Below are 14,601 nucleotides of genomic sequence, written 5' to 3' on the forward strand. Positions count from 1 at the left end.
GAGGACGCTGGGTGACCTGGGCAAACTTGGGTTTTGGTTCTGGAGGCCGTCCAGGCAAGGGAGGCAGCAGGCAAGGACCAAAGCCTTTGTGAAGTGTGGAGAGTTGAAGAGCAGCCCTCACTGCATTAAGGAAACCCCACCCCAGCTCTGCAGACTGCGGGGAAGCAGGAGATGAAAGGAAAGGGAAAACACCCATCTGCAAAGTTGTGGCCAAGGGCCAGGTTCTGTGCAGACTCGCAGTCTAGGTTTTCCTGGTGGGGCCATTCAGTGGCCCTCAAGTCCTAAATTTGGTCTGAGGTGGTCCTGGGCCGACAGTACCCATATTAGTTTCCTAGGGCTGCCATAAGAAACGGTCACAAACTGGGGGGCCAAAAACAACAGAAATGGATTCTCCCGTGGTTCTGGAAGCTACAAGTCTGGAATCCAGCTGTCAGCAGGCTTGGTTCCTACCGGAGGCTTTGTGGGAGAATCTGTTCCATGCCTCTCTCGTAGCTCCGGGTGGTTTCCGGCAATCCTTGGCACTCTCTGTCTTGTAGAGGCACCGCTCCAATCTCTTTGCCTCCTTCTTCGTGGGGTCATCTTCCCAGTGTGTCTACCTCTCTCTCCTATGAGGACACTAGTCATATTTGATTAGCGCCCACCCCAATCTAGTATGACCTTAACTTGATTACATCTGCAAAGACCCTATTTCCAAATCGGGTCACATTCCCAGGCACCCAGGTGTTAGGACTTGAACATCCCTTTTTGGGGGACACAGTTCAACCCACAATGGTTATCCCAATGGATGTGTGGACTTGTGGGAGCCTAGGGTTGAGATGCAGTTCCATAAAAGTTCCTGAACGAGAGCGTGTCCTTTGCAGGAGCATGGATGGAGCTGGAGGCCATTATCCTTAGCAAACTAACGCAGGAACAGAAAACCAAATCCCACATGTTCTCACTTATAAGTGGGAGCTAAATGATGAGAACACACGGACACATAGAGGGGAATGAAGCACACTGGGGCCTTTTGCAGGGCAGAGGTTGGGAGGAGGGAGAGTATGAGGAAAAATGGCTCATGGTTACTAGGCTTAATACCTGGGTGATGAAATAATCTGTGCAACAAACCCCCATGACACACGCTTATCCGTATAACAAACCTGCACATGTACCCCTGAGCTCTTAAAATAAAAAGAGCGATATATTAATATAAGAACTTCAGGAGCACTGGGGAAAGAAGTTCTTAATGATAATGAGCAGTGCACATAAAAACTAAGCACACCCGGGGCAGGAAAGAGACCATGAGACTAAGAGTTCAGATGCTGGAGGCTGGGTGCAGCGGCTCACACCTGTAATCCCAGCACTTTGGGAGGCCGAGGTGGGCAGATCACAAGGTCAGGAGATCTAGACCAGCCTGGCCAATATGGTGAAACCCCGTCTCTACTAAAAATACAAAAATTAGCCACGCGTGGTGGTGGGCGCCTGTACTCCCAGCTACTCAGGAGGCTGAGGCAGGAGAATCACTTGAACTCGGGAGGTGGAGCTTGCAGTGAGCCGAGATGGCGCCACTGCACTCCAGCCTGGGCGACAGAGTGAGACTCAAAACAGATGCTGGAGCCACCACACAGATGACAGAACAACTGAACTTTAATAAATAAATAAATAAAAAATAAAAATAAACCCTTGAGAATATCTGCAGGGAATAGGGAATATATATATATTCAAAAAGTAACAGCTGTCTAACTTCGTATTTGTTCGTTTATTTATTTATTTGAGACAGGGTCTCACTCTGTCACCCAGGCTGGAGGGTAGTGGCACAATCACAGCTCATTGCAGCTTTGACCTCCCGGGCTCAAGCAATCCTCCCGCCTCAGCCTGTCGAGTAGCTGGGATTACAGGCGCGTACCATCACGCCCGGCTAATTTATTTTTATTTTTATTTTTATTTTTTTGCAGAGATGGGGTTTCGCTATGTTGTCTAGGCTGCTCTCGAACTCCTGGGCTCAAGCCATCCTCCCACCTTGGCCTGCCAAAGTGCTGGGATTACAGGCGTGATGAACTCAGTTTATTTTTCTCTTTCTAAAAACTACCTACTTGCTTTCTCTGTGCCCGGAAAAGCCTTCAAAGCAATGCTAATGCGTCGTAGCTGGCACCAAGACTGTGGACTGAAGTGCTCCTGCTGAAGGTAAATTTGAGACATGACCACAGCGTTTGTCAAGAGGACACTGCTGCCAACCAGTTTGAGTTGCCATTGGCTACGAATGGAGCATCAGAAGGAACAATGGCCCTTCCTGCCGGCTGCTCTGCCGGTCTTCCTTCCCGCCTCTCTTCCTCGATCCTGTCCTTCTCCCCATCTTCTTCCAAAAGCCCCTGGGATTGGGGGCCCACTCAAGGCAAGTGTGGAGGGCGGCTGGGGACCAGTGTGAAGCATGATCCTCCACTGAGCGCAGCAGTGTCCTGCACAAGGAAGTTTTGTGGAGTAAGGAAGGGAGTCGGCGAGGGTGACAGTGTCCTGGGGAGGGGTCAGGGGTCCAAGAGAGGAACGTGTGCCAAGTTGGGTGGTGACCTGATGGGCTCAGATGATTGATTGGCTTTGCAGTAAATATATGAATGATGTAGGGACCTGGCTTTCTCACCATTTGGAAAAGGAGTTGCAGATATGAAAAGGGAGAAGGCTTGAATGTGGGTTCGATTTGGAGTTGTTGGTGTGAACTCATTGATCTAGTCTGAATGTTTGTCCCCACCCAAATCTCATGTTAACTTGTAATCCCCAGGGCTGGAGGTGGGGCCTGGTAGGGGGTGTTTGGGTCACGGGGGTGGATCCCTCAGGAATGGCTTAGTGCCGTCTTCGTGATAGTGAGTTCTCGAGAGATCTTGTCATTTTAAAGTGGGTGGCATTCCCCCCTTCCCCCCACACACATTCTCATTCTCTCTCTCTCTCTCCCTCACTCGCTCCTGCTTTTGCCATGAGATACACAAGCTCTCGCTTTGCCTCCCACCACAAGTAGAAGCTTCCCGAGGCCTCTCTAGAAGCCGGGCAGATGCCAGCACTATGCTTCCTGCAGAGCCTGCAGAACCAAGAGCCCAGTAAATCTCTTTTCTGTATAAATTACCCAGTCTCAGGTATTTCTTTATAGCGGCACAAGAGTGGCCTAATACACTTATGGCTTTCAATGTACAGATAGGTATAGAAATAAACATAGCTGTAATGTAGGGCTGTGCATATGCATATGTCTCAGCTCCATCACTTAGAAGGCCTGGGACCATCTCAATAGCAGTGAGTCGACTTAGCGCCTGGGTCTCGATTTCTAAACAACAGTCTTGATTAAAAAGAACAGAGCTCATTAGAGAAATGACTGATTCCAGGGCCAGGGCAGAGAAAGTCCAAGATTAACTGGATCATCTTGTTGTCCCAGAAAAATAAGGAAGTGCTTAAAGAACAACGGAGACACATTTAGCTGGACTAAGACAGAGAGAGAGAGGACTAACATCAGAAACGAAAGTAGGCACGTTACTACTGACCTTGCAGAAATAAAAGTATGCATGAGAGCACGGAAACATATGACTTCCTTTAACTTCATTCTCCTCCTTTACTTCTGAGTTGGTCAAGAATTAGAAGCAAGAGTTTGGGAACACTTTGCTAAAAGGGTTTCTATTCACTGCTGCAGATATAGCTAAGCTATACATATATAGATATAAATGATAGAGATAGATAGAGATGATAGATAGATAGATAGATAGATAGGTAGGTAGGTAGGTAGGTAGATAGATAGATAGATAGATAGATAGATAGATAGATAGATAGAGACAGACAGACAGACAGAAGACCGGGTCTCACTTTGTCACCCAAGCTGGAGTGCAGTGGCGTGAACATGGCTTACCGCAGACTTGACTTCCTGGGCTCAATGCCATCTTCCTGCCTCAGCCTCCAGAGTAGCTGGAACCACAGGCGTGCGCCACCACGCCTGGCAAATTTTACAATTTTTTGTAGAGAGTAGGTACAGCCATGTTGCCCCGGCTGCTCTCGAACTCTTGAGCTCAAGCAATCTGCCCAGCTCAGCCTTCCAAATTGTTGGGATTACAGGCGTAAGCCACCATGCCCGGCCAATTGCAGCAATAATATTCTTTTGCAAAAAATTTGTTCACTGTTGGTACCGAAGAGCTGTTGAACATCCTATTACTGGACAGGAAGCATTTGTCATGGTACAGGCCAGGGTTTTCTGCCCCAATCAGGGTCTGATGTTAGGAGGTACATGGAGAGATGGGTAACCCTAACAGTGTCACCGTTTTCTTACTTTCCCCCAACAACTCATCTCATTTATTCATGTTTGTGTTTTGCAGACAATCGGAAATAACACGTCACAGTTACAAGCGCCATTACATATAGTGGTAGTTTTTCTGATCCTAGACAAAGACCACTTGAGTTTATTACAACCCCTATCAGCCATGGTACTTTGGGACAGTCACTCAGCCTCTCTTAGGTTTAGTTTCCACGTCTATGAATAGGATGACAATCATATTCTGCATGCTTGCTCTGAGGATAGAAAAGACCATTTCCCTTTTTTTAGAGTCAGGGTCTCGCTCTGTCGCCCAGGCTGGCGGGAGTGCAGTAGTGCGATCACGGCTCACTGGAGCCTCGACCTCCTGGACTCAAGTGTTCCTCCCACCTCAGCCTCCCGAGTAGCTGGGACCACAGGCATGAGCCACCGTGTCTGGCGGAAAAGACAGTTTTTATAATGACTTTTATCTCTTTTATTTCTTGACAAAACCATGTTTTTGTTCACTACTTCAAGGTGAATGATGTCCTTCCGGTTCCAAATCTAGTGTCTGATTTGAGTGCTAGCTAGCCACTGGATAGATGCTGGAGGAAAAACAACTGCTCTCTGATTTGATTTTATGCTTAAGCAGATTTTCTGGAAGCTTGCACACCTGTTATCTTTGAAAAAATAAATCGGTTATTGGTTAATTTTTTCCCCAAACAGTGATACAATGAGTTATGATTATAACATGACATACGTGTACCTCAAAATCATTGTGTAGTACAAATCACAAAACTTACAGGAAAAATGGGGTTGGGGCACAATACTCAAAACCTTTGTCAGTGACACATAAAAAAAGAAGATGGGAACCTAGTAACAATGGTAGTACAGTTCTATGCATGTTAAATGGCTAAAAAATACTTAAGTGCTGCAGCAAGTATGGCACCTCACCTTGAATAAGACCTGAAGTTTGCTTGTGGAAATGGCGGTGGAAGGGTTGCAGGCCATGAATTGGTGAAAGGAGGGTGTTCTGAAATTGGACAGAAAGTTGTAACACCAGATGCGGACTAGTGTGGCTTATACTACGTGTGCTGAGCCGAGGGAGTGGAGTAAGGTGGGAATCCCCTGGGAATTTAAGTAAACACTGATCAAAATGTTTGTTTAAAACCAATTCTCTTGTATTCATTACGTTGGCATTTAGGAATGAAGTGATGTTTCCAGGACCTATGTTGATTGAAAGACCAAAGATTTTGTACCTGTTGAGTCTACGTCTTTACAGTACAGTAAATTTGTAAACTCAGAAGAGTTTAAAGATTCAGTCAACAATTGGGTATTTAGCAAGGCACTCTGGGAAACAGAAAAACTATAAGACAGTCTCTGCCTCGGGGCGACCAACTACTTTTTAAAAATTTAACTGGAGTGTATATGAAAGAGGAAATGGAGGCGGCCTGGTGCAGTGTGGCTCACGCCTGTAATCCCCACACTTTGGGAAGCCGAGGTGGGAGGACCGCTTGTGTCCAGGAGTTTGAGACTAGCCTGGGCAACATAGTCAGATGCCATCTCTACAAACCATTTTAAAAAATGAGTCAGGCGTGGAGGTGCGCACCTATAGTCCCAGCTACTTGGGAGGCTGAGGTGGGAAGATGGGTTGAGCACGGGAAGTCAAGGCTGCAGTGAGCCGTGATTGCACCACTGCACTCTGACCTGGGTGACACAGTGAGACCTTGTCTCCAGAAAAAGAACAACAAAAGGAGGAAATGAAAATCTAGAAAAATATGTGAAATCTTTTCCTATCAGATGTTTCCCCCTAAGCTTTAATGATCCTATTTCAATAAAGGAAATATGGGAGAATATTGATGACTGGCAGCATGTAGTGGTTAAGAGCACCGGACTGGGAGCTGAAGAGTCTGTGATTCCCGAACTCCTGGGCTCAAGCGATCCTCCCACCTCGATCTCCCAAACTATTGGGACTATAGGCATGAGCCAACATGCATGGCCGAGTCTGTGATTCTTTACTGGAATTGAGTGACGTGTGTTTCCTTCTTAAATGACATTGTGAATTTCCAAGATCCTTGAAATCTCTTTGCATCTCTTTCCAATTTGCCATCACTATGCCTGAAGTTCAGCTGAAATGCTTATATTTCAGCTTAGACCATTACCTGTATTCTGATCAAATATGTTATGGCATCGAAGCTAATTTTGAGACATGGTCCCTAGGCCACGGGACCTAATGACCAGAGATGGAAGTCCATGTGCTGCTTCTGTCCCAAGGGAGATGAGTATCTGTTAGGGGCTCACTCGGGACTCTGTGCTGCTACCTGAGTGCGACGCAGATGCTGGAGACTTGAGAAGATATCACTGTAGACCCCAACCCTGTTATAGCTGATGAGGAAAAAAACTGAGACCATGTATTATTGCCCCCACAAAATGCATGTATTATATTGATAAGATGTGAACAATATATTATTCCTCACTATTCTGCAAGTTGCCTTTCCATTTTGTTGATCGTTACTGAATTCTTCCACCCTCAAAAAGGATTATATGAGAAGATTGTGAACAATTGTTTGCCAACACATTAGATAACCTAGATGAAGTGGACAAATTCCTAGAAATGTACAAACTATGAAAACTGACTCAGGAAGAAACAGATTTCATTTCCTTCAGATCTATACCCAGAAGTGGATAGCTGGATCATATGGTAGTTCTATTTTTAATTTTTTGATGGACATTCACAGGCCTGGAGGCCAAAGAGGCAAGAAAGGATTTTTGGACCCGGCCCAGGACCCTGCTGGCCTGCGCACCCTCGGGACACTGCTATCTGTGCCCCAGCTGCTCCAGCTTCAGCCATGTCTAAAAGGGCCCCAGATACACTTCCGGCTGCTGCTCCAGAGGGTGCAAGCTGTAAGCCTTGGTGGCTTCCATGTGGTGTTAAGCCTGCGGGTATGCAGAGGGCAAAAGTTGAGGCTTGGGAACCTCTGTGTACATTCAGAGGATGTATGGAAACACCTGAATGTCCAGGCAGAAGTCTGCTGCAGGGACGGAGCCCTCCTGGGGAAACTCAACTAGGGTAGTGCAGAAGGGAAACCTGGGGTTGGAGTCCCCACACAGAGTCCCCCCTGGGGCACTGCCTGGTGGAGCTGTGAGAAGGGGGCCACCGTCCTCCAGACCCCAGAATCGTAGATCCACCGGCAACTTGCATTATACTCCTGGAAAAGCTGCAGACACTCAACACCAGCCCAGGAAAGCAGCCGAGGGGGCTGTACCCTGCAGAGCCACAGAAGCGGAGGTGCCCAAGGCCTTGGGAGCCCACCCCTTGCATCAGTGTGGCCTGGATGTAAGACATGGAGTCAAAGGAGGTTATTTTGGAGCTTTAAGAATTAATGACGATTTTCTGCTGTGCCCGCCCACACATGTAGTTTCCTCCGCACGTGCGTGCCTTCCCTCCTTCCGGCCTTCAGGGTCCATGGCCACCATGGCGTATTAGGGGTAGCAGTGTCTGTGGCAGCATTGGCCTTTGCAGTGGTGGCAGCAGCACCAGGCTCTGCAGTGGCACCCACCGGCGGCTTAAGCCATGGCACTTCTCACAGCATTCAGCAGCAGCATTGCTGTAACTGACAAAGACACCTTCGAATTAAGCACATTCCTTGATTCCAGCAAAGCACTGCACCGTGACCAAGATGAGCTTCCTGAGCAGTGAGGTGTTGGTGGGGGCTTGATGTCCCCCTTTGACCAGTCAGGTTTGGGGACTGAAGAAAGCCTAGGTCTCTTAGATGACTACCTGGAGGTGGCCAGGCACTTCAAACCTCATGGGTTCTCCAGCGACAAGGCTAAGGCAGACTCCTCCGAATGGCTGCCTGTGGGTGGGTTGGTCAGTGCCTCCGACAATGGCAAGGAGGATGCTTTCTTTGGGACAGATTGGATGTTGAAGAAAACGGATCTGAAGGAGTTCGACTTTAATGCCCTGTTGGGTATAGATGACCTGGAAACCATGCCAGATGAGCTTCTGGCCACGTTGGATGACTCGTGTGATCTCTTTGTCCCCCTAGTCCAGGAGACTAATAAGGAGCCCCCTCAGACGGTGAACCCGATTTGCCATCTCCCAGAAAGGTGAACAAAACCCAACCAGGTTGCCCCCTTCACCTTCTTGCAACCTCTTCCCCTTTCCCCAGAGGTCCTGTCCTCCACTCTAGATTATTCCTGTAGTCTAGAGCTGGGAAGTGAAGCAGATATCTCTGAAGGAGATAGGAAGCCAGACTTCACTGCTTACATTTCCATGATCCCTCAGTGCATAAAGGAGGAAGTCACTCCCTCAGATAATGATAGTGGCATCTGTATGAGCCCAGAGTCCTATCTCAGCTCTCCCCAGCACATCCCCTCTACCTCCAGGGGCTCTCCGAGTAGGAGCCTGCCATCTCCAGGTGTCCTCTGTGGCTCTGCCTGTCCCAAACCTTATGACCCTCCTGGGGAGAAGATGGTAGCAGCACAAGTAAAGGGTGAGAAACTGGATAAGAAGCTGAAAAAATGGAGCAAAAACAGAACAGCAGGAACTAGGTATCACCAGAAGAAGAGGGTGGAGTAGGAGGTCCTCACTGGTGAGTGCAAAGCCCTGGAAAAGAAGAACGAGGCACTGAAAGAGAGGGCAGATTCCCTGGCCAAGGAGATCCAGTACATGAAAGATTCGATAGAAGAGGTCTGCAAGGCAAGAGGGAAGAAAAGGGTCCTCTAGTTGAGGGTAGTCAGGAGCATCAGTGTGCTTGTACACAGGAGTCTCACGCTATAGCTGTGTGTTTGAATAAATTATTTTGTAGTGGAAAAAAAAAAAAGAATTAGTGGCTGTCCTGTTGGGTTTTGGACTTGCATGGGGCCTGTAGCCCCTTTGTTTTGGCCGATGTCCCCCTTTTGGAAAGGGAGTCTTTACCCAATGCCTGTACCTCAATTGTATCTTGGAAGTAACTAACTTGTTTTTGATTTTACAGGCTCATGGGCAGAAGGGACTTGCCTTATCTCAGATGAGACTTTGGACTGTGGAGTTTCGAGTTAGTGCTGAAATGGGTTAAGACTTGGGGGACTGTTGAGAGGAGATGATTGTATTTTGCAATGTGAGAAGTACATGAGATTTGGGAGGGGGCAGGGGTGGAATGATATGGTTTGGATTTATGTCCCTGCCCAAATCTCATGTTGAATTGTAATCCCTAGTGTTGGAGGAAGGGCCTGGTGGGAGGTGATTGGATCATGGGCGTTGGTTTCTCCTTTGCTATTCTCATGATAGTGAGCTCTCACGAGATCTGGTTGTTTAAAAGTGTGTAGCATCTCCCCCTTCACTTTCTCTTTCTCCTTCTCTGGCCATATAAGATGTGACTCCTTTCTCTTTGCCTTCTGCTATGATTGTAACTTCCTTGAGGCCTCCCCAGCCATGCTTCCTGTAGAGCCTGCAGAACTGTGAGTCAATTAAACCTCTTTTCTTTATAAATTACTCAGTTTCAGGTAGTTCTTTATAGCAATGCGAGAACAGACTAGTACCGTCACTATTGATGAGAATGTTGAGCTATAGGTACTCTCATACATTACGGTGGAAGCGAAAATTGGCTCAAACCACTTGGAAAAACATGGCATTATCTAGTAAATTTCGAGATATGTATTGCCTGTGATACAGCAATTCCAAAAAGAAACTTGGACGTGTGCTTCAAGAGACCTGTACAAGTATGTTCATAGCCAAGGGATGGAAACTATCCAAATGCCTGCCCATCATCAGCAGAATGGATAAATTAGAGGACTAGGAAACTCTGCTGTAATGTAATAGGTAGTTTCCAAGAAATCCAATCACATACAATGTGAAACTGTGTTACTGTGGGGTTAATGAAGTGAACGAGGCAAGCCTACTGGACCATCCAAATCTGTCCTGATCCCGGCTGGAGTTTGATGCCATCTAGTGGCAGATGTTGCTCTGGCTGAAATATTGATGGAGGAGATTTCCGGCCCAGTGGCTGATTGAGACTTCCAGGACAGTGGCAGTATCTCCGGGAATCTCTCAATCAGTTAGGACTTCCTTTCTTGACTTGATCTGGTGATAATAGGCCGGGAAAATAATGGGGACCAGGAGACCCTCCCTCTGTCTTCCTGCTTCCTAAGACAGGGTCACGTGTACTTTACTCTCCCTTCCCTGACCTGTTGAAGGTAAGAACTTTAGCCTGCCTCTGTCTGAGAATGGGGACTGAGCAGAGGATGACAGGAAGGATGGCAATCACTAAGTGGGTTATGTCTCATTTTCAGCTATTCCAGGTGTAATTGTGTTACCAAGTTGTGTTCTCTGGTTTTTAAAATTCATCATTTAATGAAATATATGCAATGAAATACAGTAGTGAAAATAATGAACTGGAGGTACACGCAAGAGCTTGGGTGAATTTTTCTTTCCTGTAAGTAAAAACATTTTTAACTGATGTATGATAACTCCACATATTTATGGAGTATATGTGATATTTTGATACATGCAGACGCACACACTATGTAATGATCAAGTCGGGGTATTTAGGATATCCTCCACCACCTCAAGCATTTATCATTTCTTTTTTTGGGGAACATTTCCTATCTTTTAGCTATTTTGAAATATACAATAAATAGTCCCTCTACAGTGCTATCAAACACTAGAACTTACTCCTTCTATCCAACTATATGTTTGTCCCCAGTAACCTCCCCACCCTCCCCACCTTTCCCAGTCTCTGGTAACCATTATTCTGCTCTACCTCCAAAAGATCAACTTTTTTAGTTTCCACGTGAGTGTCAATATGCTTTTCCCAGGTGCAGAGGCTGCTGATTCCTGGATTTGGACGGTGGGGGAGAGTGGTTTGGATTGCAGTACCTCCCCCTTCCTCAGGGCTAGACCCTGTCCGGTCACCTCCTGTTGCCACAGGTGTGCCTGGCACAGACATCCAGCTCCCAGGGCCGTGCCGCCCTCACCCCTGCATGCCTCTAGAGGTACCTGTCCCGTGGATTTGACCCCCCTTCCGGACACACAAGTAGATCAGCACCCAGCAGACACAGGGTCATCTCCCAGCTCCCCACCAGGTAAGAGCGACCAGGACAGGGACTGATACTGCCGAATCCAGGAGCCAGGCCCAACCCAGCCTCAGGTCCAGCAGGTCCTGCCTGTCCACCTGCGCCGGGCCTAGAGCCCGGGAGCCCCTGGCTGCTGGGAGGCCACCCGCAACCCACCCCACACGCAGCTCCAGCTCCCCCACCAGGCGGGGCGACTAGGACAGGGACAGAGCCTGTTGAACCCAGGAGTGAGACCCGGCCCTGGGTCCCGCTGGGCCCTCCCGTCCACCTTGGGTGGACCTGGCACATGGGAGACCTTGGCTGGCAGGAGGTCACTCCCACCTGACATGCGGTTCCAGCTACCCCACCTGGCTGGGCGACCGGGACAGGGACGGAGGCTGCTGAACCCAGTTAGAGGCCTGGCCCCGGGGTCTGTCCTGGACGCTCCCCCAAGGACAGGCAGGATAGGCAGGGTCCGGGACGACGGCCGCACAGCCCCGGCCCTGTGTTCCCAGGCCCGCCTTGCTCCTCGATGTGAGGAAGACCAGGGAGACGGGACAGGCTGGGCCCCGCGGTACCGGACTACCTGCAGGGCTCCCGGGACAGGGGCCTGGTGGACTGCCGGCTTCTCAGGGGTGACGGGTCCAAGCTGGCATGGCGGCCACCTTCCGGCCCGGGCTCTCTTGGGGCGGGGCAGGGTTGGCGAGAACCAGTCATGTGCTCCGGGGCTCGCTCGGGGTCTCCCAGGGCCGGAAGTAGGGCCCCTGTGCGCAGGCGCCCTGAGGATCCCAGGCTGCCCCTGTCACGCCAGGGGGCGGAACTTCCTGCAGCCTCACTGCCTCCGCGTGCTTGTGGGCCCTGACTTTCTCTCTGAGCACACCACAGAGGCCCAGGAGCCATGCGGGCCGCAGGCCAGGGCACAGGGGGTGCGGCGGGCGATGCTGATGGCCCAGGGGGCCCTGGCGATCCTGGTGGCCCAGGGGGCTATGCTGGCGGTCCAGGAGAGGCGGGTGCTGCGAGCGGCGGAGGTACTCAGGGCATCGCGGCAGCAAGGGCCTCAGGGCCAGAAGGAGTCTCAGGGCCAGAAGGGGTCTCAGGGCCAGGAGGAGGCGTCCCTCGTGGGCCACGTGGCGGCCCGGCTTCACGGCTGAATGGATGCTGCAGATGCGGGACCAGGAGGCCGGACAGCCGCCTGCTTGAATTGTATCCTGTTCCGTTCTGTTCTGTTCTAGACAGTTCTCGTGGCGGGGTGGGGGCCGGGAGATGGGGAGGGCAGGGCCCGGTGGGGGAGGAGGCGGGGGAGATGTGAGTAAGGGGTTGGGTGGGGGTGGGGGTGGGAGTTGGGAGGTGGGGATACGGGAGGCCAGCTGTGAGGAGGGCAGCAGGTAAGGGCTGGGAGGTAGGGGGTGTGCAGGGTGGGGGAGAGGGGATGGGTGATGGGGTTAGGGGCACTGGGTCATGCAGGAAGGGGGGCAGGGGCCAGGAGATAGGGGGACCCGGGTGTAGGAGGGGATCAGGAGGTGGGGGGAAGGGGGCAAGATGGGAGCGGGTGGCGGGAGGTGGGGAGAGGGAGGGTTGGGTGACGAGGAGGGGGCCGGGTGATGCGACAGGGGGCAGGGTGGGGAGGGGCCTTGTAAGGGCATGGAGGAGTCACCTTGAGGTGCAGCAAAGGAAAGTGTGGAACCAAGACAGCTGAGTGGGATGTGCTACTGGGCCAGTGCCTGGGGAGACAGCCTGGGGGGGATGAGCTGGGCAATCGGGGGTGGGGGTGAGGAGTGGGGAAAGCTGACCTGGGGTAAGCAGCAGGCCGGAGGCACAGGCCACGTCCTAGGAGATGATGCCTTAACTGGGCCCCCACCAGCTACCTCACCATGCCTTTCCCGACACCCATGGAAGCAGAGCTGGCCCACAGGAGCCTGGCCCGGGATGCCCCACCGCTCCCCATGCCAGGGGTGCTTCTGAAGGAGTTCACCGTGTCTGGCAACATACTGACTATGTCAGTTCAGGACCAGGACAGGGACGGGGCCTGGGTGGGTGGCGTGCGCAGCGTGGCAGGGTGGGGGCTGGGATCCGCCTACACCCCACGGTCAGGTTTCTAGAGACCTGGGAACACCCCAGCACAGGGTCTCAGAACAGAGACCTCGTGCACCAGGCCCGCCACCACCCGAGGGAGCCCGGGGAGATGGGTGCAGAGGTGTCACCTTTAATGTAATGTTCTTCGCCTCTCACATTTAGCCGACTGATTGCTGCGGACCACCGCCAACTCCAGCTCTCCATCAGCTCCTGTCTCCAGCAGCTTTCCTTGTTGATGTGGATTACGCAGTGCTTTCTGCCTGTGTTTTTGGCTCGGCCTCCCTCAGGACAAAGGCGCTAAGCCCAGCCTGGTGCCCCTTCCTAGGTCGTGCCTCCTCCCCTAGGGGATGGTCCTTGCACGAGCGGCCACTTCATTGTGGGGGCCTGATTGTTTGTCGCTGGAGGAGGCCGGCTTACATGTTTGTTTCTGTAGAAAATAAAACTGAGCTACAATTCCGTGTCTGAGTCTCTTCTCGGCGAGCGAAGGCACCTTCAGACTTGCGTGCCCTTGTCCTCGGGTTGCAGGGGAGGCTCTGGGATTCAGAGATTGAAGTAGCACAAGGTAATGGAAGACAATTTGGGAAATGGGGGAAAATGAAAAGCCACTGGGTCCCGCCGTTCAGCTTTAAGTACTGTGGACATTTTAGAATACTTTCCTCAATATGCTTGCATTTATATGTTAAATATATGACAGTAGCATATATGATGTTTTTCCAGCTCAGCATTAAGTTTGTTCCCAAATTGTCTTCATTGAACATACGAGCTTTTTTACTTTGAAAAAATTCTTCAAAAACATGTACTTGAATAGGTGCATAAAACCAGCATTATCATTTCACTCTTAAGCATGTGATATGGGTCGGGCATGGTGGCCCACACCCGTATTCCCATCGCTGTGGGAGGCTTGAGGCGGGAGGATGACTTGAGACCTGGAGTCTGAAGCCACCCTGGGCCATATATTTATTTATATATATATATAAATATATATATAAATAAATATATATATTTATATATATAAATATATATAGACACATACGTATATATATGTGTGTGTATATATATACACGTGTGTGTGTGTATATATGTGTGTGTGTGTGTCTGTGTGTGTGTATACATATATATATACACATATATATATATATATACACACACATATATATATATATATATATATATATATTTAAAAATTAGGAGTGGAGGGTGTGGTGGCAGGCACCTGTAGTCCCAGTTACTCAGGAGGCTGAGGTGTGAGGTGGAAGGATGTG

General features: G+C 50.0%; 3 protein-coding genes and 1 pseudogene across 4 annotated transcripts in view; 3 read left to right on the plus strand and 1 right to left on the minus strand.

The window, feature by feature from the left end:
* IKBKG (inhibitor of nuclear factor kappa B kinase regulatory subunit gamma) overlaps positions 1-1,972 on the plus strand; it is a 33,177-nt gene extending 31,205 nt beyond the window's left edge. The window contains exon 10 of the mRNA XM_050775464.1: positions 1,932-1,972. Coding sequence (XP_050631421.1) covers positions 1,932-1,957 — 26 coding nt within the window. The 3' untranslated portion in view covers positions 1,958-1,972. The remainder of the gene's footprint in view (positions 1-1,931) is intronic.
* The window catches only part of G6PD (glucose-6-phosphate dehydrogenase), an 82,499-nt gene that overhangs the window by 42,945 nt on the left and 24,953 nt on the right, over positions 1-14,601 (minus strand). The window lies entirely within an intron of this gene.
* On the plus strand, positions 7,133-11,567 carry LOC126945485 (cyclic AMP-dependent transcription factor ATF-4-like; annotated as a pseudogene). The gene has a single exon (XR_007722462.1). The product of XR_007722462.1 is annotated as a cyclic AMP-dependent transcription factor ATF-4-like (transcript).
* On the plus strand, positions 11,955-13,790 carry LOC126945502 (cancer/testis antigen 1-like). Its single transcript, XM_050775509.1, has 3 exons — positions 11,955-12,469; positions 13,128-13,262; positions 13,502-13,790. Exons 1-3 carry the CDS (start codon positions 12,165-12,167, stop codon positions 13,638-13,640), a joined length of 579 nt encoding a protein of 192 aa, XP_050631466.1. The 5' UTR covers positions 11,955-12,164; the 3' UTR covers positions 13,641-13,790.

This window comes from Macaca thibetana, chromosome X (genome assembly GCF_024542745.1).
Source record: "Macaca thibetana thibetana isolate TM-01 chromosome X, ASM2454274v1, whole genome shotgun sequence".
Classification (NCBI taxonomy): domain Eukaryota; kingdom Metazoa; phylum Chordata; class Mammalia; order Primates; family Cercopithecidae; genus Macaca; species Macaca thibetana.